Here is a 24,360-nt window from a genome sequence, read left to right as displayed (position 1 = left end):
ATGCTTTGATTTCTATGGAATTCGAAAGGATGATGGTCTGGAAGGATTTCGGCTATGTCTATTGAACGAATATAAAAGTGTGTATGTTTATATATATCAGCGCAATCGAAAATAGTTTTTAATATACGCAACTTATTAATTAATTTAATGATTACAAAAAATAATATTTATTTTAGGCTTCGTGACCAATGACCCTATTATTGAGATTCCACTATCCGTCCGTCCGTCTGCCCGTCTTTCATCACGCTTTATCTCATGAACTGTGATCATTAGATACTTGAAATTTTAACGGATGATGAATTTCTGTTTTTTACCGACTTCAGAAAGGAGGTTATCAATTTACATGTATTTTTTTTATGTTAATAATAACTATAAGTACGTTATATAATCGTAAATCGACTTTTAAGTAGTCTAATATTTTTCATTTCATTTTACTTAGGAGGACTCTAAAAAATATGTTGAATACGCAATTATTTTTATTACTTTTTACTGCATATTCATTTGTTTTAAAATAGTGTTTTGTTTGAAGTCGGTTTTTCTTTTTGTTAAAATTTTTATTTATCGTTATAACTAAAATACTTGCAAATAAATATTTAAGGTGATAACATATAAAAAGGCATATTGTGAAGATTCGGAACATATTCCACCACACTGTTTCAATGCGGGTTAGTGGAAAATCATAAAAGCTTTACAGAAACAATTATGTATTTTCCTGCTGAAGGATCCATCTATGGTTTCCTCACGATATTATCACCGCGGAAAAAGGAACACAGATAAAACAAAAATAAATGCGTACATAAAAAACATCAAATACTCGCTATTAAACTTATATCAACTAAGCTACCACGGATGCATTCTTACATTTCTTAAAACGGACATTTTACTTTTTAAGCGACTTCAAATAAATAAAAATTTTAACAAAAAGAAAAACCGACTTCAAACAAAACACTATTTTAAAATAAATAAAAATGCACTAAAAAGTAATAAAAATAATTGCATATTTAACATATTTTTAGAGTCCTCCTAGGTAAAATGAAATGAAAAATATTAGACTAGTTAAAAGTATATTTACGATTCGACCTGTATATTTTTTTTTATATTTTTTATGTTCGTTCGCCGATTTAAGCTTTAAGCTTTTTAAGATTTAAGCTTTTTAAGACGTTTGAAGTCGGACGATTTTGAGTGAAAAATAAAATATAGAAATATTTATATACGATCGGCCGATTTCAATAATACGTGTTTAAATCAAATTATTTTATTACTTTTTGGTGATCACTTTGAAGTCGGTGTTATTTTTTAGAAAAATATATTATATCCTAATAACAACATCCCTTATCCGGATAACGTTATTTAATAAATACATTGTAAAATTTTAATTGATAAAAAAAATATTCGAACAAAATAAAAATTCACAAACAATGTACAAACTTCGTACAAGATCGCTCCATCGTATTTAAAGTTTAATTATTCCTCCACCCAATGGAATTCCTCACTCGCTATAAAACTCAGCGTTAGTTCCACCAGTTCGCTAAGACCCTTAGAATGATTAAAAATCTACGAGGCGTATGAATTTATTCCAAAGCAAACTAGCCGATCGATGCTCTAACTTAACGAATTTATTAAATAACAATTTCAAATGAATGTTACAAGTTACTATACATAATAGGCTTTTTTTTATGGTATAGGTTGACGGACGAGCATATGAGCCACCTGATGGTAAGTGGTCACCATTACACATAGACAATGACGCTGTAAGAAATATTAACTATTCCTTAAATCGTCAATGCGCCACCAACCTTGGAAACTAAGGTATTATGTGCCTTGTGCCTGTAGTTACACTGACTCACTCACCTTTCAAACCGGAACACAACAATACTGCGTACTGTTGTTAGGCGGTAGAATAACTGATAAGGCTATTTGACAATGCGAAAAATAAAGTGTCAATTATTGTAATCACTATATATTATGAGTTTAAAAATGTTTATTTATTAACGAAAGTTGAAAATAATACTTAATTTATACAAAAATCCATAAATAAAAATGTTTTTTTTAAATAACGTTTACAAAACGCACCTGATTGGCCGGGCTTATGATGAAGTCACTTGCTTGTTAACCCTGTTTTTCTACTATATGTACCACAGATTAAAATACAGCCAAGTGACGTCACCGACCCCATTACAGCGCCATTTTGTCCAAGTAGCGTTTTCGCGTGCTATTTAAATATGTAATTTTTAATATGATATTTTTCGGCAAATATGTACTAGAATAAAAAAAATCGACTTATACTGGGTTCCTTAACCTCTAATAAATAAGATAAAATTGATTTTAAAAATCAGTCGAATAGCCTATTATTTAAAATCTGACAAAGGATTAGGACGATCACGTTATTCTTTTTTTTAATTATTATCAACTACATAGTTCTCGCGATTTCGTTCGCGTTTTAGTGTGTGTATGTTTTAGTATGTATATCATGTGTTAGGCAAAAATGTAGCCTATGTCCTTTCATGGAAATCAAATTTGCTTTATATTATATTTCATCAAAATCGGTTCATTGGTTTGTTAGTGTAAGAGCGACAGACAGACAGAGTTACTTTAACATTTATAATATTAGTCTAGAATTACTTTTTACAAAATTTCAAAAGTTTATTAAGATTAAAATAATCAATAAATCTTATTCTTCACTAAAAGAATACTTGGTAGAAATGCCTGCATTTTGGCTCGGGTTAAATTACAAGACACTATTATGGTCCAAAACAGCTTTGTAAACCTGTTTATTTGAAAAGAGCAACTATGTGAATTTCTTACTATTTCTAGAGGCTGCTTTGCAAAACGGTGGCAGTCTTTAAATATTGACGATTCAAAAACGCTTCATTGTGAAATTTATTTGAATAAAATTGATTTGATTTTGAATTATAAATAACCTCCCTAGTTTCATGTTTGCACATATTTAAGTTTGGTCTTGAAACAGTACTTAATGCAATACTTAATATTAATGTATCCTGCCTTAATGGTGCGGTCCGGGAAATAGCGTCCTAGACGTCAGGATGGCGCTATATCATATCGTATATGTCAATTTGATCTTCTATAAATATCACGAAAATTTTATTAATATACAAGAAAATTATTAATTAATTTAATTTAAACTTGTCATTATTAAGACTTGGTTGAGGTGAATCATTTTTTCAAGTGATAACACTAAATGCCTTAAATGTAATTAACAGGTTTCAATTTTTCCTAGTGATAGTCCCATCAAAATCGGCCCAGCATTTCCAGAGATTAGCCGGAAAAAACAAACAGTCAAAGAATAAAGCATAATTGGTATATGTACTGGGTTTATATGCATATACATTTAATAAAAAGGTTATTTTAATATTAAAAATAGACACTCTAATTTCATTATATGTATAAAGATTTTATGTGTATAAAGATTTTATATATCAAAGTCATATTATTGGCTTCCCAAAAATATATCGATAAAGTTTCATGACACCCTAACATGTTATTTCAGAACGAAACCTGTGTGTATCGTTGACAATATCAAAACATACATCAGCTAAAGGATTGTCAATATCGCGTGAGGAAAGAAATAAGAAAATATTTCAGGATACAACTTTATTCAAAATAATATGCGAAATACATATCTCGTGTCGAAAAATAAAAGCCAAACCATGTTGTTACTTAAAAACTTATATTTACATAACAATAAACATCCATCTATTGGTATATCAATACAAGAAATATAAGTCTTAATATATAACAATATAAGGCTTTTATTGTCTTGTCTTATTATCAATAAATACAAACATATATAAACGACCTTACTAATAAATGTTAAGGTAAAGAGTGATACATCGTTTTCACTCTTTCTTTCATAAGTAATCTGACATTTGAAAGAAAGAAACAAAGCTGTTTATTAGTAGGACGAATGTTTTATTGGTTGAATTATTCTGCGGTTTATGATTCGATATATATTATAACGTATGATTGATTGATCTGATTTCCTCAGTACGTGACTTTGGAGATTGCTTCGAGAAGAGCGATCTTGGCTTCGGCTCCAGCTTGAACTGGGTTTCCACCGTTAGCGACGACTCTCAAGAACTGGAAAAAAGAAAAAAATACATTTAAATATCAAAAAGAAAAAAATATCAAAGTTTAACCGTTTGCTACTAGATTGCTAACCTAAAACATGTTTACTGGCCATCATAGGAACCAAATAAAGGAGCCTATACTATTATCTTATTGTTAGAAAATGATCTCGAGCTTTTTTATATTTTTAATGCTGATGGTACTATGACGTAACTGTAACTGTAGTGTACAATAGATCGCATGATTTATGCGCATATATTTCAACGCATTTTAACAAAAACAAACAGTTAACTGTATATTGTACATCAGGTCGGATCGATAAAAAAAATATTGGGTTTTTCTGATGTGAAAATTCGCAGTGACAGTCCATAGTCTGAAGTTGGAACTCTCTCGTGCCTCGAAAAGCACTTCAAATCTGAAACTTGAACTCTTTCCATCGTTCGGATTATGATACCAAGCGAACAGACATTGGGCTAACATAAATCCTTCTTAGTTGATTAGCCTCCTTTAAGATGGCCGCCATGTTCGAATGATGACACATGTCAACTTTATACAGTCAGAGTAAGAAAACATTCGTCAGTTTTCAAATTCATTCCTTTATCGAATTAAGTCTAGTACCTTTTGAATCAAAACATGAAATCATAGCGACGCAATATGTCATTCTCGGCCAATCGTAAATGTAACAGCAAAAGGTCGTATGTAACAATTATATTTCAAATGAAAATTTGTAAAAAGACGTATCTTACATAGTCTTTTGAAGCAAATTAGTACTTATAGAATTATCGACCTATATATAAGAATAAATATTCAAATTTCGAGTTTTTGTATTCTTCTGTGAAATAGACATACGACGTTTTGCGATTAAAAGTAATGATTGCTATAATAAAGGTTTGACAATTCAAGTTACTTGTGCAAGTTGTGGAAGTGCGATTTGGGCGACTTGCTTGACCGGGCCGGTGGAGACGGCGGTGACGGCGGCGGCTACGTTGTTGCTGCGGATGTTGAAGGCGTTGTACAGACGCTTGGCTGCGCAGTACTCCTCGTTCAAGAGACTGAAAAAAATAATAACCAATTAATACTAAAACACATATATACATATAATAAAATTGGAGTGTATGTTTGTAATATTAAAATAGCCCTTTTTTACTCAGTGCATATGTACATAGGGTACATTTTTACAATTTTTATCTGTCTGTCTGTTTGTTCCGGCTCATCTCTGGAACGGCTGAACCGATTTTGACGGGACTTTCACTGGCAGAAAACTAATATAATAAGGAGTAACTTAAGCTACAATATTTTTTTTATTTTTAAACGCGTACAAGCTCGCGGGCACAACTAGTTTGTAATACATACAATATTCTTCAAAAACATTCATTAACCTTTAAATATAATATAATGATTTAAAAAAATCAAATAATATTTATAATTTATAGACAAAATAGAGATCAAATAAAAAATTACATATAAATGTACATTTCTAAAATGCAGCAACGCAGTTAGCCTATAAAGAAACGACTATCTCAATACATATGAAAAACAGCACCACCATAAATGCAGGCAAAGTTATTAAAGAGTTTATCAAAAAAAATCATCCACTGTAAAAATTAAAATACTCAGATTGGGCTGTGCTGATAGCTATTTGGAATCAGCTAAATTTCAGTTAAGAGATGGACTCTATAATCTTGAGGACACATATAATAATATCGTGAAAAAATAGCAATACTTACCCAATTTGGTAGGCGTTGGATTTTTCAAGGATGGCATCCCAAGTCTCCTCGAATTGGTAGCTTCTTCCACCACCAAGGCATTTGCCTCTTGGGCCAGACTGCACATAAATTCAATAAATTATTTTAGAAAACGGAATTAAAAAATATATTGAGTTATATTAACTATATAATAACATATATAATACTGTAATAAAACGGAAAAACCAAAATCTAAACATAAATCACCATACTCAAATTAAATCAAAATTTTAAATTGTAATTTCCTTAATTTACCAACTTATTGTTGTTTATAAAGCTTGCTAACTAAGTTTGAGGCTTTACACGCGCAAAATTTATAAAACACGAATTTTATTTTACCCCTTAAGGGGTAAAATGGGGAGTTTCATATAATCTGAATAAGTGAATCTGAGCGGTCTACCTACCCAATAAGGAACCTACTATCCGAATTTCAAGTTGCTAAGATTCTGTGATTAATGAATGGCATTAATAATATAAATATAGATTACATCAATAAAATCAATTTTATTAGCTTAAGTCAATCATTTAGATCATACTCGTTTTAATAAAAATATTTCAATTCAAATAAAAGCTTGAATAAACCAGACCTTTACTGCGAATCCAATCAATTAAGCACATCTGGATCTGATAAGAGAATAAAAATACCATCGACAACAATAACAATCTATTTTCAATGCTCAGGTTAGACAAGTTGAGACAATGGCGGTGATTAATGATCGCCATACAAATGATCGACATCCTACAACTGAAACGCAAGTCATACCGCATCATATTGTGTTACGTTCTATTTCACGTGACAATATTTTGGAAATAGAAAGATTGTTCATTGTCATAGATCTATTGTAAAGGTGTTAACTGTATATGTGTACGCATTTGTAAATAGAGATTGGAAACTGACGAAAGATTGTGAACGGTCATTTATCATAAAACAAAACGTACAGAAAATCGATTGATTATAATCCTTCAATTATGTTAGTTTTTATAATTTAACAGGAATTAACTTCGATAGATATAATACAACTAATATAAATTTGGACAAAAAGGACAAAACAACCATCACACCCGAATGGAAATTGATAGAAAATTCATTACAAAATTCTGAGAAGTTAGTAAATAGTTAAAAAGGTCAAATGGATGCAACTCAACTACATGTAGAGGAGATGAGAATGTTAAGAGGAATCTGTGGTGTCACGTAATGGAAATGGAATGCATAAAGTAAAGAATGAGTACATAAGAGGAAGTTTGAAAGTGGCACGATAGTCGAGAAGTTGTGTGAAAGACGGCTACCATGGTATAGGCATGCTATGCGGAGGAATGAGAAACATATAATGAGGAAGGTCTTGAGTATAGACGTGGATGGATATAGAGGAAGGGGATTGCGTGAAAGATAATATGGCTAAAAAGAATGTTACTTGTGAAATGACGTCAGATAGTATGGAAGAAGAAGACATGCGCCGACCTAAAGTAAATTGGGATAAGGGCGGGCGGATGAAGACGGCAGTATCATTCTGAGATCTTAAGTCTTTTGTGTCTGTTATAACTGACTTACTTACCCTTTAAACTGAAACGCAACAATACAAGTTATTTATGTTTGTTCCTAGTATTATTAATAAGAAGAGATGAGATGATTCAAACGTGGTTTAATATGTAACTGTTTACCGAGTAACGGACGCCGTTGGGGTTGACGACGAGTTGTACGATGGTGTCAACGTATCCAGCGATGCGTTGCACGAAGTTGGGGAGTGCAGCACGGAGACCAGCGCTGTTACCAGTGCTGACTGAGTATGCGTATGCGTTGATGAGCTAAACATAGAAAAATGTATACAATTCACCGAGAATATTAAATTCACCCACAAAATTATTTCCATACGAGATGGCCCCAGTAGTAGAAGACCTCCATCTTAACCGAAGATTGCGTCTCCAAACCCAGGCAAGCACCACTGAATATTCATGTGCTTAATTTGTGTTTATAATTCATTTCGTGCTCGGCGGCGGAGGAAAAACATCGTGATGAAACGTGTCTAATTTCATAGAAATTCTGCCACATGTGTCTACCAACCCGCATTAGAACAGCGTGGTGGTATATGTTCTGTACCTTCTCCACAAAAGGGAGATTAGGCCTTAGTCCAGTAGTGGGAAATTTACAGGCTACTGTTTTTGTGGTTGTCATAAGTTGTTATAAAATTATAGCAAAGAAAATCAACAAATCGAGGTCAACCATATGATATATGGTTGATCAACCATAAGTTTGAGAAAAGAGGTTTTATATAATCAAAAGTGACACTAAAAGTACTTACAGCAGCAGCCTCACAAGCATCGCCGGGAACGCCGTTAGAGAGCTCACCCATGGTGGCAACATTTTGCATAACAGCTAATGCTTGGGATTCAGTGTCACTCTTGTCGGCCAAGTCGTTGATAGATTGAATCAACATTTGTGCGTAAAGGGGAGTGTCGCCGCCATCGATGTAAGCGATAGAACCGTCAGTGATGTAACTAAAATAAAAATTAATGTTTGAAATGAATTAGCGATGAATGAATATTTTTATAACAGCAACGATTTTAAATATTAATTAAAAATTTTAACCCACCTTCAAAATTAGAAACAGCTACTGAATACAAAAATAGAAAACTATATCTATGAAACTACTGGACAGATTTCAATAAAATTTACACTGTTCCCTAAGTTGAAGTGTAGCTAACTTAGATTAAAAATAATTTTAAAGTTTTCAATTAGTTTGAATTACTTTTCAAGATATTCGTGGAGAAATATACAACATACATACAAATATACACTTGCGAAATTAAGCACACGTACTTCGAAAACTTAATTAAATTATCATACACAAATATAAAATTAAATTCAAACAATGATACATACATACATGTCGAACTGATAACCTCCTTTTTTAGAAGTCCATTAAAAATAACATACTCGCACATGGATTAAAGTCTGAATTGACACGGTATTAGTATCGAAATATGGTCACTAAGATGTTGTTTTCGTTGGGCCTGTTATTAATAATTCAGAACCCAATAATTATTAAAAAAATGTGTATAACCTAGCCAAACTTCTGACACCTACCAGGGCTTACACAAAGTACCCAAATAGATGTAACTTAGTATGCAAGTACTTACCTTGAGACAAGTTTGCCGTTGTCGGGAACTGGTGCAACCTCGTTGAAATTTCTGAATTGTACGCCCACCACTGATGGTGCGGCGAAAGCGCTCTAAAACATCAGCAAAATAATAAAACCAGAGCCATAATGTGTATGGCAACAGAGATAGTCAATCCTGGTCGACATATGGGCGGAAATTTCCTAATAAATTATTTTTATGCTGATGACCTCCTGACCGAAATTATAATAGTCTGCGGAAGACATATTTTTAATGCACAAATATGCCCCCCAACGCAAATATAGTAATTCCAAACTTTTAAAATAATATTAGACGGCAAATTTCACAGGATTTGGAAAGATTTCAAGTGCAAACTAAAGACTTTACAAGGCACGGTGTAAAAAGTAACAACATTGGCAATAGTATAAATAGTCTTGTTTGTATATCTCGATAGGAAAACAGAATTACATTTGTTCGACTCGAGATAACAATGGATCAAGATTATTCCAATAATTATTAGTGCTAAATAATAGTAATGAACATTAATCCGCATAACAAGGCACGTGGTTAAATCAAAATTCGAACACACAAGATGGCGGCTAACCACAAATAACCATTCTGAACAATTCCCTAACAAGTGCTATATAGTCTGTTGTTCCGTTGCAATTCGCAAATTCCCACGTGAATCGTAGCCGTCGTTTGAAAACTGTTTTCATTACTTGCTTGGAATTTTGGAAGGTGCAATGCAAATAACTTTATGACATGCCGTCTTGTCAAGAAATGGAATTTAATATATAAAATAAGCATTTTCATTTACATGAAACAATTAATTTAAATGCGAAGATTATTCTGATAGAATAAGTATAAGTATAAGTCTACTGTTATATTCCAAGAGGAACGAAAATAAAGTTCTATTTTCAAAATCTTTTTGAATGAACGTTGAATTTTATTAATATTAATTTATTTATATTTCTTCTTAGAATTCCAAATTCAAATCGATTTTAAAATTATAAAAAATGAAACCCAATGAAAAACAATTAAAGAGTTCATTAATTCCCGTTTCATTGCGTTCATTGTATTTTATTAAAATAACCAAAGAGCATTGTCGATGTCGTTTTTGACCTTTTTACGTTGATTGATTGAATATAAACTTTCATTAATATAGAATAAGGCTTAAATTAGGGACCAAATATTTTTATATAAATTTTTAAATCAATAATTGTCATTAAAGAAAAATCCATCATATTAAATTTAGATGCTGTAGATAATGATTTTACGTACCTATCATTATCATATCATATATAATTGATTGATTGATTGACTATGAATTTTATTTTTGTGTTTTTTTGGTTACTACTTGATGGTAAGCGTTTACCACCACATATCGAGATTGGCGATGTAAGAAATATTAACCATTCCTTATATATCATGATGTTATATCCCACGTGTATTACTGGCTCACTCATCCTTCAAACTGATACGAGATAGAATATCCGATGAGTAGGTGGTACCAGAATCTACTTTCGGGATGGCAGCATTAATATTCTCCGGTAAATTTATTTTTTATCCTATGTCGAAGCATGTCGATTTAAAAGTGCTTAGTCACTCGAATAAAGTATATTTTGATTTGATTTTTGAGTAATGATTTCGCTTATCCCTATATTTCCTATTTCATCGTCAAAAATTGGGGACAATATTCTGAATATTGTAGTGGTAGTCGCGACAAGTGTGAGCATGATTTTGTAATATTGCGGACAATATAAATTACATTAATAATATTGAATATTTATTAATATGACAAAAATTGACCTGTTAAATTATTAAACTTTGGAGACATAAATAACTATGCTCAATAAAATAAATCCATAAAAGTGGAGATTGTTGCTAAAACAAAAAAGAAATTAATCAAACCAAAACTATGAAAAGAAAATATACATGAGTTTGTAAACTTATAAACTTGTTATATCTGATACTATAAAACTATTTCCTTTTCAAACCATTCTTAAAAAATAATGAAAAAATTAAATACTGCTATCATTCTTGCCGCCATACAGGGTACAATTTTTATACAGTAACTATTTTTAATTCACATTTATACATATTTAATGACTTATTATTTTTAATAATACTCATATAAATTAATGATAATTCTCAAAAATTAAATTACTTTTGAAATATTTAAATAAAACTAGTTATAACGAATTTGAATCGCGTATATTAATTATTTTTGACATCCCACATATACACGATTCAAATCCGTTATAACTAGTTTTATTTAAATGTGTAATAATTGCGAAAATTTAAGACAACATTTCTTTGAAATATTCTTCAAAAACAATTTGTTTTATATTCATCCTTCCTACCCCACGCTTTCCACCTAAATATAATAATGTAAAGATTTGCAATTCCTAGGTAAAACAGAAACAGCTTATCCCAGATATCCCTATTTCACAGACACCCTATCACCTAAAGCGGCCGTCACTTCCACAGCAAGATTTCAATATACGAGTGAGATTCGTACAACATTGTCATGTTCAACATTCTCATGTAAATCCAACGTAAATTCGTACCGAGATAACTATATCTGCCCTACTCGCTAATGGAATGCTCGATGACATACAGTCTACGTGTATTTCAAAAGCATTTACTTGGTGGCAATACATGTGCAAGCCCGTGTGGGTAGATACCACCCACTATCAGTTATTCTACCGCCAAATAACAGTACTCTGTATTGTTGTGTTCCGGTTTGAAGGGTGAGTGAGCCAGTGCAATCAGAGGCACAAGGGACATAACATCTTAGTTCCCAAGTTTGGTGGCACGTTGATGTAAGGAATAGTTAATATTTCTTACAGTGTCATTGTCTATGGGTGATGGTGACCAATATCCATCAGGTGGCCCATATGCTCCTATACCATAAAAAAGCAATGTTAAAATTTGATTTTGAGTGCGAATTCCTTCGTCCCCATAAGTCCTCATAAGCCCTTTTTTAACTTTTGTTGCGGCAATTAATTCATTCCGCAAAAGCAAATAAGGATGAAAGAAAACTAGGAACTTTTAGTTTCTAACAAAAAATACGAGCTGCCATACATTCTTTCATCCCCTTTGAAACCCGGAGAGGATGGATTTTATTAAAACCTTTTGTAGTCTTTATATAAAGACGTTCTTTGCAAAAATTCGCGTTTCTTGGTATATTGATTAAAACTGTGTTATATTGAATTTCATTAATAATTTTGTTTAAGTTAAGTGTACGGGGAAATAGGCCATCTCATGATAAGTAATCACCATCTCCTATAAACAACAGCACTGTTAGATATTAAACCTATCCTTAAATCGTCAATGCACCACAAACCATTAGAACTTAGATCAAGATGCCTTAAGTCCAGACTCACCCTTCAAACCGATACATAAAAATAACACAGTCTTTTTCTCATATCAAATTAATTAATCACTGTTTTATTTTTCATTCGAATTTTAAATTCGGACCAGGGAAATTTCCCTACACTATTATCTGTCATTAAATTAGCATCGTGGAATTTTAGTAATCACTTTTTACTCCCCTGTGTCTTGGAAGGCCTAATAAGTGATATGCCTTTACTTTTATATATAAGTCCCACGACTGGACTACTTCCAGTCGGATTTTAAGTCCGTTTGAATTATGAGTGTAAACGAGTAAAGAGCGCATTAAAATAGGTTCTACTCAATTGGTTACTTTTTTAAGACTGGCCACATTGGACTCCATGCGTTGAAATAAAAATAACGTTATTTTAAATGAATCCTTCTTTCTAAATATAAAAATATCTTAATAATTTTGTGCTGTGACGAAATAGTAGATTCCGCTCTAATGATAGTTTTTCTAGATTCATTTCATTTGTTGTCGTTATATAATTACGTGATATTCGAAACAAATGACTTAGAATTTATGTAAATGAATTGTTTTTTTTTTCTTTAAGATATACACGGTCCTATGTTATTAAAGGCATATATATTAGGGAATACACAATTTTATTTTAACAGAGATTTACATGATTATTAAAGTTTATTAAATTTTGATGATGATTATTAAAGTTTAAACTTCCTAAATTGAACAAAATTATTTTTTATTTCAATTCTGTTTTGTTAGCTTGTTCAATAAAACAAAATATAAAATCAAAACGTTAAATTGATATTTCCATTACATTGGTAATCCACATTAAATAGGTCAAGGACGCAGGAAAGATGATCCAAGTTGTGAAAGCCAACTTTAATTAAATAATTACAAAAAAATACTTTTCTGCAAATCAAGACAAAATCATTTACTACGCAGGATCCTTGCAAAACATTGAATAGGAAATTTTTATGATTTTGTCCATATTTCATTTTAGTTTTAAACCCAAAAATATTTTACACAGATTTTAATCAGAATAGACATATTTTTGTATAGAAATTAAAAAAGAACTCACCTGAGCGACAAATAGTACCAGTACTATGGGCAACATTTTGCTGGTCAATAATAGACCAAACGGTATATACTATACACACCGTACCCGCAAACGGACCTGTATTTATATCTGCAGACTAACACTAACCGAAAAAATCAACAACTGTTCAAATCGACCCCATATTGTAAATAAAGGGTTAATTTTTATTTCACTCGATCAAATTCAGTTTGTCTGTTATGTCTAATACATTAAGGTTGAAAGTTGTATAGCAATTATAATTTGAATTAATAAACAAGGTTGTACAAATTAATGTTTTCGATGGATTTCAAACAAAAGGAGTAATTAAATCATTTGTTCGTCTGTTTGTTTAGCGGCAAGCAGCGCGAATTGTCTGCTTCCAACAATAATGGTAAATTAAGACGTTTTCTTTTGTATAACGTCACAATCTGTAAATATATTGAAGGTGAAATTTAAGAGCGGTTACACACTTGTTGAGGATTAATAAACATTAGTTGGTTTTGTCAAATTATTAAAAATAATTTAAGCAATCTTAAGAGAAGGTGACTTTAATGTGGTATGTATATGTCTTTCAGTGGGGTTCCCTTGGGGAGGAACTAACCCAAGGTTTTGCCTGTTCCCCGGGCTACTTCTACTTTATCCTTATTTATTATAAGAATAAATAGCCGGTGATTTGATATTTTTTATTCGAAATATAAATAACCTAGATTATATAAACTTGTTCTTAATGAAAATAGCATCAAAGAAACTGCATGTGTCGTATGAACTTCTACCACATGTGTTCTACTTATCAAACAGCTTAAAGCATCGCGTTGGAATAGTTCCAAAAATTTTCCGTTTAAAGTGAAAAAATAGGAGAAGATTATGTCTTTTCCTATTTTTTCATATCGCTGTTATTATTTTATAGTATTCGTAATTATGATAATCTTGTTTTCATTTCATTGGTCCCTTTTTAATATCTCATTCCACTGCAAAATAACCAATTTCATTTTTTCAGTTTATTTAATTATAAATTACATTTAATAATATAATATATGTTTTAAAAATAATTCATTTGATATTATTAAAATGCACGTAAAATTAGGTAAATATGCTGCACCAATAGCCTTTAAATTAATTACTTATGCGGCGATCTATAATCTAAACTTCGATATTCAGACGTCTCCATAAAAGTCATTGAATTTTTCTGGCGAAACATTCGCATCAGCTACCAGTATCGTACGACACAACTTATATGTAGCATCGGAAAATGCAATGAAACCGATTACTGCCGATTCACTCAACCAATAGAAACAAAACAGCTCACTATCGCGCCATTCGACGCTATTCGTCGCTATAGATTCTCGCGTCAGTTCAATCATGTCAACGTGTCAAATTGACGAATATATGAGTTCATACAAGTTATTACGTTTGTGTAAAGATCATATTCACGTAAGAAATAAATTTTGATAATTTAAGATAGCGTACTTAATTCGGATGTGATCGGTTTTACGAATTTTGCCGATGCTACATCTAAGTTGTGTCGTACTATACAATGTTGGCACTGCTAAGCCTCGGTGAGCACGCTATGAAGTTCATCATGCACGAAAAGTCTTAAAAGGCTTAGATAAATACTTGAATTACTTAAGTCATTCGTTTGTTCATTCTATCAACGTAGCGTCGTTTTTTCCATTTCAATAAGGGAATACAGTTACTATGTAATTGTCCGTGTATGTATGTATATCCCAGGAAACGTTGACAGGTATTAGACCATGTCAAAACAGACATTTTCTCTTGCATAGAAAGCCATATTCGCGAAAACTGACTTCTCAATTTTTGGTTGCACAAAGGTTTGATGAGGACTTTTCACAATTTCATTATATTGGCGGTACCATTATATAAAGATACCGTAACATACCATACATCTAATCATAACCGTCCATAAATTAAAAAGAAAAAAAAAATAAACATTGTAATGCTTATTCAATGTATTTTTCAAGTAAATTTTACAATAAAGCATTTTTGCATCGTCAATATTTCAACTTTACTGTCGTTAAGTTTAATCAAATCCAATCAGGAATCCTTTTTTTTGTTGGAAAAACGCGTTTCGCGCTTCCCCCACGTGATGGAAGGTTAGGTAGTGGGACTCCCCGGTTCCCTGGACGCTGAGTGCGCCCAGGTCCACTGGGTTTACCCACTAAAAAACCAGCGGTACCCTCTCCGTCTTTCGGCGGGCGCCACGTGATCGCTTACGCATACTACCGTGACGCTATCAGGAATCCTGTGTTAAATACTATTTCAAAGATACGTATAAAAGCCTACTAGAATAAAGTATTTAAATAAAACTATTTATAACGGATGAATCGCGTATATTAATTATTTTTTTTTTATTTTTAAACATCCCGACGTTTCGAGCACTTTTCGAGCAGTCTGCCCGTGACCACGAACACTGCAAAGTGCTCGAAACGTCGGGATGTTTAAAAATAAAAAAAAAAATAATTAATATACGCGATTCATCCGTTATAAATAGTTTTATTTAAATGTGTAATCATCGCGAAAATTTAAGACAACATTATAGAATAAAGTAGCTTTTCAATAATACTGGCAAGATCTAACGTGCAAAATTTTACATTAGTAAAAGGTTATATGTGTCTGGGATTACTTTAAACTAAACGAATAGTCCGATTTTGATTAAAATTTTCCTTGTCAATTTATGATTATTATATTTATTTGTTCTTTGAAACTACTATATAGATAAGTATTTATGCAGTCCCAAATATAAAAAATACGGGTATAATATTATACATTTTTTTTTTTAATATTCCAACATGACACTTCATAAGGTCACACCACGTGACCTCATTCCTTAATGTGTTTGTTTTGACATCCATTACCTCTCACCCCTTATCACGCCTCAGCAAAATGTGCTTTAAATTTATTTTAGATATTTTAATGCGACATTTCCTTAGCAAGTGTGTTTTACACTTATATATAACAATGCTTTATTAAATTAAATTACATTAATAATAATTTTCTCGCTGAACTTTTCTTTGGAAACGTCTTCCAAGCAACAGATCATACAATTTTATCAACCGACTTCCAAAAGGAGGAGGTTATCAATTCGTCTGTATTTTTTTTTTTTGTAAATATATTCACTAATTACTCGAATACAAATATACTAAGTTAGATTATTTAAAACCCGCATTTTTTAAAAGGTAGTAAACACTCTAATATATACATACTATTTTGAATACTATTCTACTTAAAAATAGGGCATATATTAGGGAACACTTCGTTCATTATCCGATGTTCATTTAAGAAACCCATTAAAATGACCAAATAGATACTTTAAAATAACTAAAGTACAATGAATTGAATGAAGGATAATTATACATAAATACGTATTACAAAAATAATGAAATTAAAAAAAACATTGGTTACATTTTAATTCAGTGCTCTACAATTTCGATTAACCGGAAATAGACCGCGACAAGCCGCATAATTTCAATGAATTTGTGTATTTGCACTACATTTAAAACTAGTTTCTGGTTTCAGCTTCATCTGCGTGGATTGGAAGAAACGATGCATGATGACTACATTTTCTTTTCCAGACATTAATGTATCTCTGAGCCAAAGCCATGTACTCGTAACTACAGTCAAAAGGAGTAAGTATCCAATTTTAAGGTTGAATCAAGAATAAATAATAATTGTTAATATTTCTTACAGCACCAATGTCTACGTCAAATATCTGTTTAGTCCTGCCTATATTATTTCATATACATTAATAATATATTTTTATTAATAAAAGCCTTGTTAGCCTTCTTGTGATTCAATTTCTTGCGCTCAAATTCCCAGTATCTACATATATTTTGATGTTATCAAAAGATTATTCAATCAATCAATCAGCCCATTTCCGTCCACTGCTAGACATAGGCCTCTCCAAATGCACGCCAGTGTGATCGTTCTTGGGCTACTCGCATCCAACTCCTGCCAGCCGTTTTGCATAAATCATCAGTCCACCGTGCCCAAGGAAAAAAAGATTATTACTTTCTCCATTTAATAGTTAACGGTAACAGTCCGTAGTTGAAGACTTTAGTACTTAATAACACGCAAATAAAATTGAATGTATTTCCGAAGATATGTAATATCGTTACCTTAAGATACCACAACAGAAACATTTACCTATATTCTATTACTCATTCATACGTAACGTGATTAGAAAGAAATATAGATTTTTTTCGTGAGTCGAGATGGCCCAGTGGTTAGAACGCGTGCATCTTAACTGATGATTGCAGGTTCTAACCCAGGCAAGCACCGCTGATTCATGTGCTTAATTTGTCTTTATAATTCATCTCGTGCTCAGCGGTGAAGGAAAACATTTTGAGGAAACCTGCATGTGACAAATTTCATAGAAATTCTGCCACATGTGTATTCCAACAACACGCGTTGGAACAGCGTATATGTTCCAAAACTTCTCCTTAAAGGGAGAGTAGGCCTTTAGCCCAGCAGTGGGAATTTACAGGCTGTTGTTGTTGTATAGAATTTTTTTCCTTGCACGTAATTTTATAAATTCAATGTGTAAACTTAGAACGAACGCACCGAAGCATTAACGTTAAACAAACTAAACAGTTACATTTGAAAAAAAAAATAACAATAACTCTGAAACAATAGAGCTCTTGTTTTGAAACGAAACAATTTCACGGAGATTCTTGATCCCGAGATTTATGAAACATTTGTAGGCGACGGTTTTGCTCGCTCAGTAAAGGCAAATATGGAGTAAGGGTGGGACACTGGTATGAACGCAGCGGACTGATTTGGAACAGCGGTTTCATAAGCGGGAGCGTTTTTTACGTGCATAGTACTTAGACTACCTGCATTAACATCATTATGATTTCAACATAAATATCTTATTGAATAAATTTTATGTAATCTTTTTATAATATGTAATTTGCTGTTCTAGAAATCGCAGTGCACTGTAAACCATTTATTGTTTTTATTGGAATATTAAACATGTTTTCCAATTATACTTACTTTTCCTATAATAAAATTGAAATAAATAAAACACCACTGACAGGCCAATCGATACGTAGAGAAAATTAATAAATATAAGTAGCCTGAAAAAAGAAAAAGTACATGATTGAATAATAAATATCGCTATCACCATGACGGAGTTATAAAATTATATTTATTATATATACAATTAATTTAATTTACAAGGCTCTATATAACAAAAAAAACAAATAAGTAGTCAGTTTATATCAACTGTCATAACAATATAGTGTTGTTATTTTTGATAAATTTATGCAATGATGAAATGAAAATAAAATCGCTTCTCTTATGAAACTGTGATGGCCTAAAGTCCAACCCGCGGATAAAGCTTAAAGATAATCCAGTGTTTCTTGTGGGATAGTCTCCGTGACTGTAAACAGGGTGTTCACAAACAGAATATAATATGTTATGGACACAAAAACTACTTTACAAACAACTAAAATAAGAACTGTACAAAACTTATAAAAATGAAGGAAAATTATTTATTTTCTGGTTGCATTTGGGTTGCAACTGTCAGGAATCGTCTCTGCTTTGATCTGATCTGTGTCATTATGTGTTAAATAAATTTCTATCAAATTAAATCAACAATCTCCGATGATATAACAACTTGTGCAATTTCTTTACAATTTGTTGATTTTTCAATTTAATTCGTTATTCGACAATTTACTTGTCCAAATAGGAAAAATTATGTATAGCACCAATTAATGAAGCCAGTTCTCTGCTTTGTCTCAACTATTTAATCTTCATTAATTATTGATAGCGTTAAAATCGATTTAAATTTAATTTTCTTAAAATGTGTCCTTATCATACACAACCAAAATTAACAAACTCACTATAACTTTCAACAGACCTACTGTTTCTAAGGAGACGGCTTTTAAAATTGTGGGTATATACTTCTTAAGTACCCTTTGGATTTATTCTCCTCTTTCAAAGCTTGGCTGAAAAATATCCGTGTATGCTTTCATCTATACAAATATTATAAATGTGTACTCTGTCGGTTTGTCGCTCTTTAACGACCAAATTTGATGAAATTTGTTATGATGCAAATTTATTATTTTTGATCTCCAGGGATATAGACTACTTTTTGTGTAGCTCATGAGAACCAAACCCTAAACAAGCGAAGCCGCGGTAGACAACTAGTTTTCACATATAAAAACTTTTTAATAAAATAGTTCAGCAGATTGGCAAATGATGGCCGGTAAAAATATTAACCTTTCCAGACAACAGCTATGCGATACCAACTTTGGGAACTTACATGTTATATCCCTTGTGCTTATACTAATCATCAGCGAATGCTGATGATGATAGAATATCTGATCAGCAAATGGTGAGTACCGGACAGCGAATGCCCTAACACCATGTAATTTTTACTGATTACATAAATTGTTACTAATAATATAAATAATACTTAAAATTATTATTATACAAAATTGATGGTATTTCATTAATTTATTATTATTTAGCATTTAAGATAATATTAAAAATTATTAAAAGAGAATGAAGAAGAATAATAAAGATGAATTTTCTTTATTATTTAATAAGACATATTTGTGTATAACGATTTTAATTATTACGATTTGTGTATAACAACAACAACGATTATTTTTTATACTACCATCACTATTGATCATCAGAGAACCTTACAATACATTTAACACTTTATTTCAAAAAATAAAATCTTATAATAATTTTATTCAAAAGCAACAATAAGCTGAAACCGAGTCTTAATTTACAACAAGGACATTAATTGCGAGATCTCCCACAATCACTCCAACGCAACGCAACTTCCAAAACTGATTTATTGCGTTTAAATAAATAATTTGGCTTCTAAGCCGAGAAAAGAATCACCCTGCGGGATAAGATAAGGAGGATCTTCTTATAAATTATTTATTAACTGCTCCCCGACACTTTTGTTGTTACGGGGCGCTTTGTTCGTGAATTTTATTCGTAAAAACGAACGAACAAAATGAGAAATATTTCTGACTAGGGTGACCAGTTAGCATATCGTGATGAGAGATTTATGTTATGGTATTTAAATAGTTCTAAATAAAAGCGCTTTTTTATGGAATAGGTTGGCGGACGAGCATATGGGCCACCTGATGGTAAGTGGTCATCATCACCCATAGACAATGATGTTGTAAGAAATATTAACTATTCCTTACATCATCAATGCGCCACCAACCTTGGGAACTAAGATGCTTGTGCCTGTAGTTACACTTGCTCACTCAACCTTCAAACCGGAACACAACAATACTGGGTACTGTTGTTTAGTGGTAGAAGATCTGATGAGTGGGTGGGTGGTACCTACCCAGGCGGGCTTGCACAAACCCCTACCACCAAGTAAATTTTGTATTACACTTTTATTTTATTTGATATCGAAAATAGTCTTGATCCTCTCCGAGGCAATTTTAATGTAACAAATTCATAATGTGATTTGAACTTAAAATGTTGTATTCCACAATGACTTAAACAAGCCTCAATGTCCTTGTCGTTGATGCATTTTTCTATAGTTTTAATGCGCATACACATTTTTATTTAATAACATATAGAAATAAGGAAATAACTTGAGGTACAGATGACAGTGGAAAAAATTGCACTGATATGAGATCAGACCGTGTTTTAAATAAAAATAAAAAACTTGTATTAGTTCTTCAGGTTTTTTCATATGTCATGTGACACTATATAACTATTTAAATGCTGCTACCTTTCTTGCCACCATTGCACGCGGTCAAGATTTATACAGTAACTAGTTTTAGTTCATATTTGTATATATTTAAGCATTTAATGTTGTTAATTCTTATGTTAATAAATTAATAAATAGTTCAATGGGTCAATAAATAATCTTTATATAGTATAACTATTCAAATTTGAAAATTATAAGAATATAGAAGCTATTAGAGTTCCAATATGTAAAAGACTAACAATTTATTTACTTAAATTTCACTTATTTTCCATATATTTCTTGAAATTTGTCCGCGATATTGTGTAATAATGGTTGCTCTACTCCTGAGGCGTTTTGTATGACGTTGATAACAGATGTTTGGACGAAGCTGGAGGTCTGAGATCTTACAAATAAAAGGGATATTAAATTCTCTTAAATTTCGCTTTATTGTTTGTTAGGAAATTCATTTCTTAGTAGAAAATATGAAGTAAATTAAAAATATTATGGCTCATATTGTATACAGTTATGTTCCATCGAAGTCACCTCCTACTTTTTGTCAAAGGCTTCGGACTTTTTAGGATATACATTTAATCTGTACAAGCAATATAATTACGAATGTATTAATGAAAATAATTGAACATTTGATAATCTTTTTTTTTGTATTATCGAATGAATTTGTTCGATTATGAAGTTCTGAATTCGAATTATATTTGTTAATTATATTTGGTCAATAACAATTAGGAGTCTGGATTATGATAACGATATCTGATTACATTGTTTCCTGTCTTGGAACATCGTAACTCTTTTCCTGTATAGGATTATGAAAGTATCTAAATGTCTTGTAATAGTGTGAGATACTTTCATAGGTAATAGTGTGGATTTATATTTATAATGAGTTCGCTAGTAAGAAAAAGACTAAGAACCGAATTTGTCGAAAACGTCATCATTACACATTCTGGAATTATAAACATTTATATAATTTTTATTTAAAAACTGTTATATATATAGTTAAGCGTTTACAAAACTAGCCTCGTGGTTTAATTGAGGCAGTCCATAACATATGTAACAAGAACTAAAAAAAATCTTAAATAAAAAAATGCGAATGAATACTTGCTTTTATTTTATATTATATAAAGCCATAACAAAAAAATTTAACTCTTAAAAATAAATACTGGTCTCACACCCAAGTGAAGTCGGTACAAAGCCGGTGTCGTAGCTAAATTAAATTTAAATCGATATGTTTCCACATTATTTACGGGTGTTCCGATAAATATATTATTTATTGGAACACCCGTAACGAAACATCCACATGTAATATAATAATAAATGCTTAATTTATATTATTTTACTTCATTTTATATTTTATTTCAGCACGACAAACATGTTTTTGAAAAAAGTTATTCTATTGTTACTTATACAAGTGAGTGTGTTCAATAATTAACTAAATTAAACCGAGTAAGACTTACAATAATCGCATACGATGTGTAACATCTGATATCACACCGTTTGAATACGAATAAACAACTGAAACTTCGATTAACGCACGCTGATTGGTCAAATCAAATAGCGCGCGCTCATTGGTCATATCAAAGAGCGCGCGTTCCTTCCCAACTTTTTGTTACATACTTCCGTCCCTTTTCAAGAAATCACTTCGACAGAGTGCGGAAAAGCGTGAGGAAAGATGTTACACATCTGTAATTTAATTTATTTACTTATAAAATTTGTTTAACAAATATTTACTAAAACAATCTTGCTCTCTTTCGGACATCATTGAACTTACCTTCGAAAGACTAAGACAGAGCATATTTAAACTAATGACAGTTTAAACAATTTTTTTATGTGTTTTGATATATGTCTTTTTAATTTTTCTGTGACGTGTATATAATTTATGTAGTTATACAAAGAAACAGGTGAAAATATATTTGTATAATTTAATATTGAATTGTGAACGTAATATTATCCTCAGCTGTAGATCATTTACAGGCTAGTACTTTGGTACTTGATTGCCTTCAAATGGCTAGGACAGGTCTCATCTCCCAGTAGTACCAATATAAAGTTATTAGATTTGTCTGTCAAAAAATTTACAGAAGCAACTCGAAGATCGGTAGTTTTATACAGTTTGCTTCGTAAAAGACTGCCGCCTAAACTACATATTTCCGGTCGTATCGGATTTCAAGTCCCATCGGATTACGAGAAATAAAGACTATATGAACATGCTCTAGTGCACTTTAATGTCTTACTGGACTAATCTCTCTTGGGAATAGCCCAAATATATAATACAAGTATTAGCCTATAAATATTCCACTGATAGACAAACATCTTATTCGTAAGAAAATTACTCTAACTTTTGGGGGACCATATTTAGTTTAAAAATGTACCTGCCAGAATTATTTCGATTCAAGTTTCGTCGTAACGTAATCCTTCAGAGTACAAAATGCATGAAGAACTTAGCAGAGATTGTCCGGAATTGAACACTTTCCTGATGGTCTTCTCAATTGGATAGAGTTTTTATGCTATACGAAGGCGGACGAGGAAATAGGCCTGATGATAAGTGGTAACCACTGCCTATAGACGATGCCACTGTAAGAAATAATAACCATCCCATGTATACAATCAACTAAGGGAACTAAGATGTCCCTTTTGCCTGCAGTTACACTCGCTTACTGAATACTGCTGTCTGATGGTAATATTCGATAAGGAAGTGGTTGTAATGAGTTACATATGATAGAGATCATTTTAAATAATCACAAATGTTTCAGGTCGTTTGTCTTGCAACAAGTAACAGCACAGAATCTGGTAATGACAATATATTTAATAATTTGATGGCACTCTCGACGAATGCGTTCGCAAAAGCATACTGGTTGTAGCAATTTGGATTTCTGGAAAACATAATACATATTTCACATCATTTATAGAACGATGGTAAACCATATTATCGGCTATTTTAAATAAAATGATAAAAATATCAACATTTTTATTTATCCTGATAATACAAGTACTTATTATTTTGTAAGAAAAAACAAATTATTGATATATGAATTACACAAAAATGATCTAAACAAATATTATAAGAAACTTGGTCTGTCTGTTATTTTACTACCAAATCGCTGAACCAAATTTGAGGAAATTTGTAATGAAGCAAATTTGAAATCTAAGGAAGGACACAGGCTACTTTTGTCCAACATATGACAACCAACACCCTAAATCATAAGCGAAGCTACGGGTGCCAACTAGTAGTTTATATAATTATGTAGGTTATAAAAACCTGTGTTAGCATTCTTTGATTATC

At 31.6% G+C, this 24,360-nt stretch overlaps 1 protein-coding gene and 1 long non-coding RNA gene across 2 annotated transcripts; one reads left to right on the top strand and one right to left on the bottom strand.

Moving 5' to 3' along the window:
- Positions 1-3,597: 3,597 nt before the first annotated feature.
- On the bottom strand, positions 3,598-13,494 carry LOC124537908 (fibroin light chain-like). Its single transcript, XM_047114869.1, has 7 exons — positions 13,385-13,494; positions 8,967-9,058; positions 8,129-8,324; positions 7,491-7,634; positions 5,814-5,911; positions 4,994-5,138; positions 3,598-4,098 (listed from the first exon to the last, which is right to left on the bottom strand). The coding sequence occupies exons 1-7, from the start codon at positions 13,418-13,420 to the stop codon at positions 4,003-4,005; spliced, it is 807 nt and encodes a 268-aa protein (XP_046970825.1). The 5' UTR covers positions 13,421-13,494; the 3' UTR covers positions 3,598-4,002.
- Positions 13,495-22,373: 8,879 nt separating this feature from the next.
- On the top strand, positions 22,374-24,036 carry LOC124538068. The gene is made up of 2 exons (XR_006966963.1): positions 22,374-22,491; positions 23,831-24,036. It is a non-coding gene; the product is annotated as an uncharacterized LOC124538068 (long non-coding RNA).
- Positions 24,037-24,360: the final 324 nt, after the last annotated feature.

The sequence above is a fragment of the Vanessa cardui genome, chromosome 19 (assembly GCF_905220365.1).
Source record: "Vanessa cardui chromosome 19, ilVanCard2.1, whole genome shotgun sequence".
NCBI lineage: Eukaryota > Metazoa > Arthropoda > Insecta > Lepidoptera > Nymphalidae > Vanessa > Vanessa cardui.
This window is presented reverse-complemented; position numbering and strand designations above follow the sequence as displayed.

Excerpts from the sequence above, each read along its gene's own strand:
- LOC124537908 (XM_047114869.1), bottom strand. The coding sequence starts at position 13,420 with ATGTTGCCCATAGTACTGGTACTATTTGTCGCTCAG. Across the intron at positions 5,912-7,490 it reads CCAACGGCGTCCGTTACTCG|TCTGGCCCAAGAGGCAAATG; the intron begins GTAAACAGTTAC and ends ATTTATGTGCAG. Across the intron at positions 5,139-5,813 it reads TCCAACGCCTACCAAATTGG|TCTCTTGAACGAGGAGTACT; the intron begins GTAAGTATTGCT and ends TATTTTTTTCAG.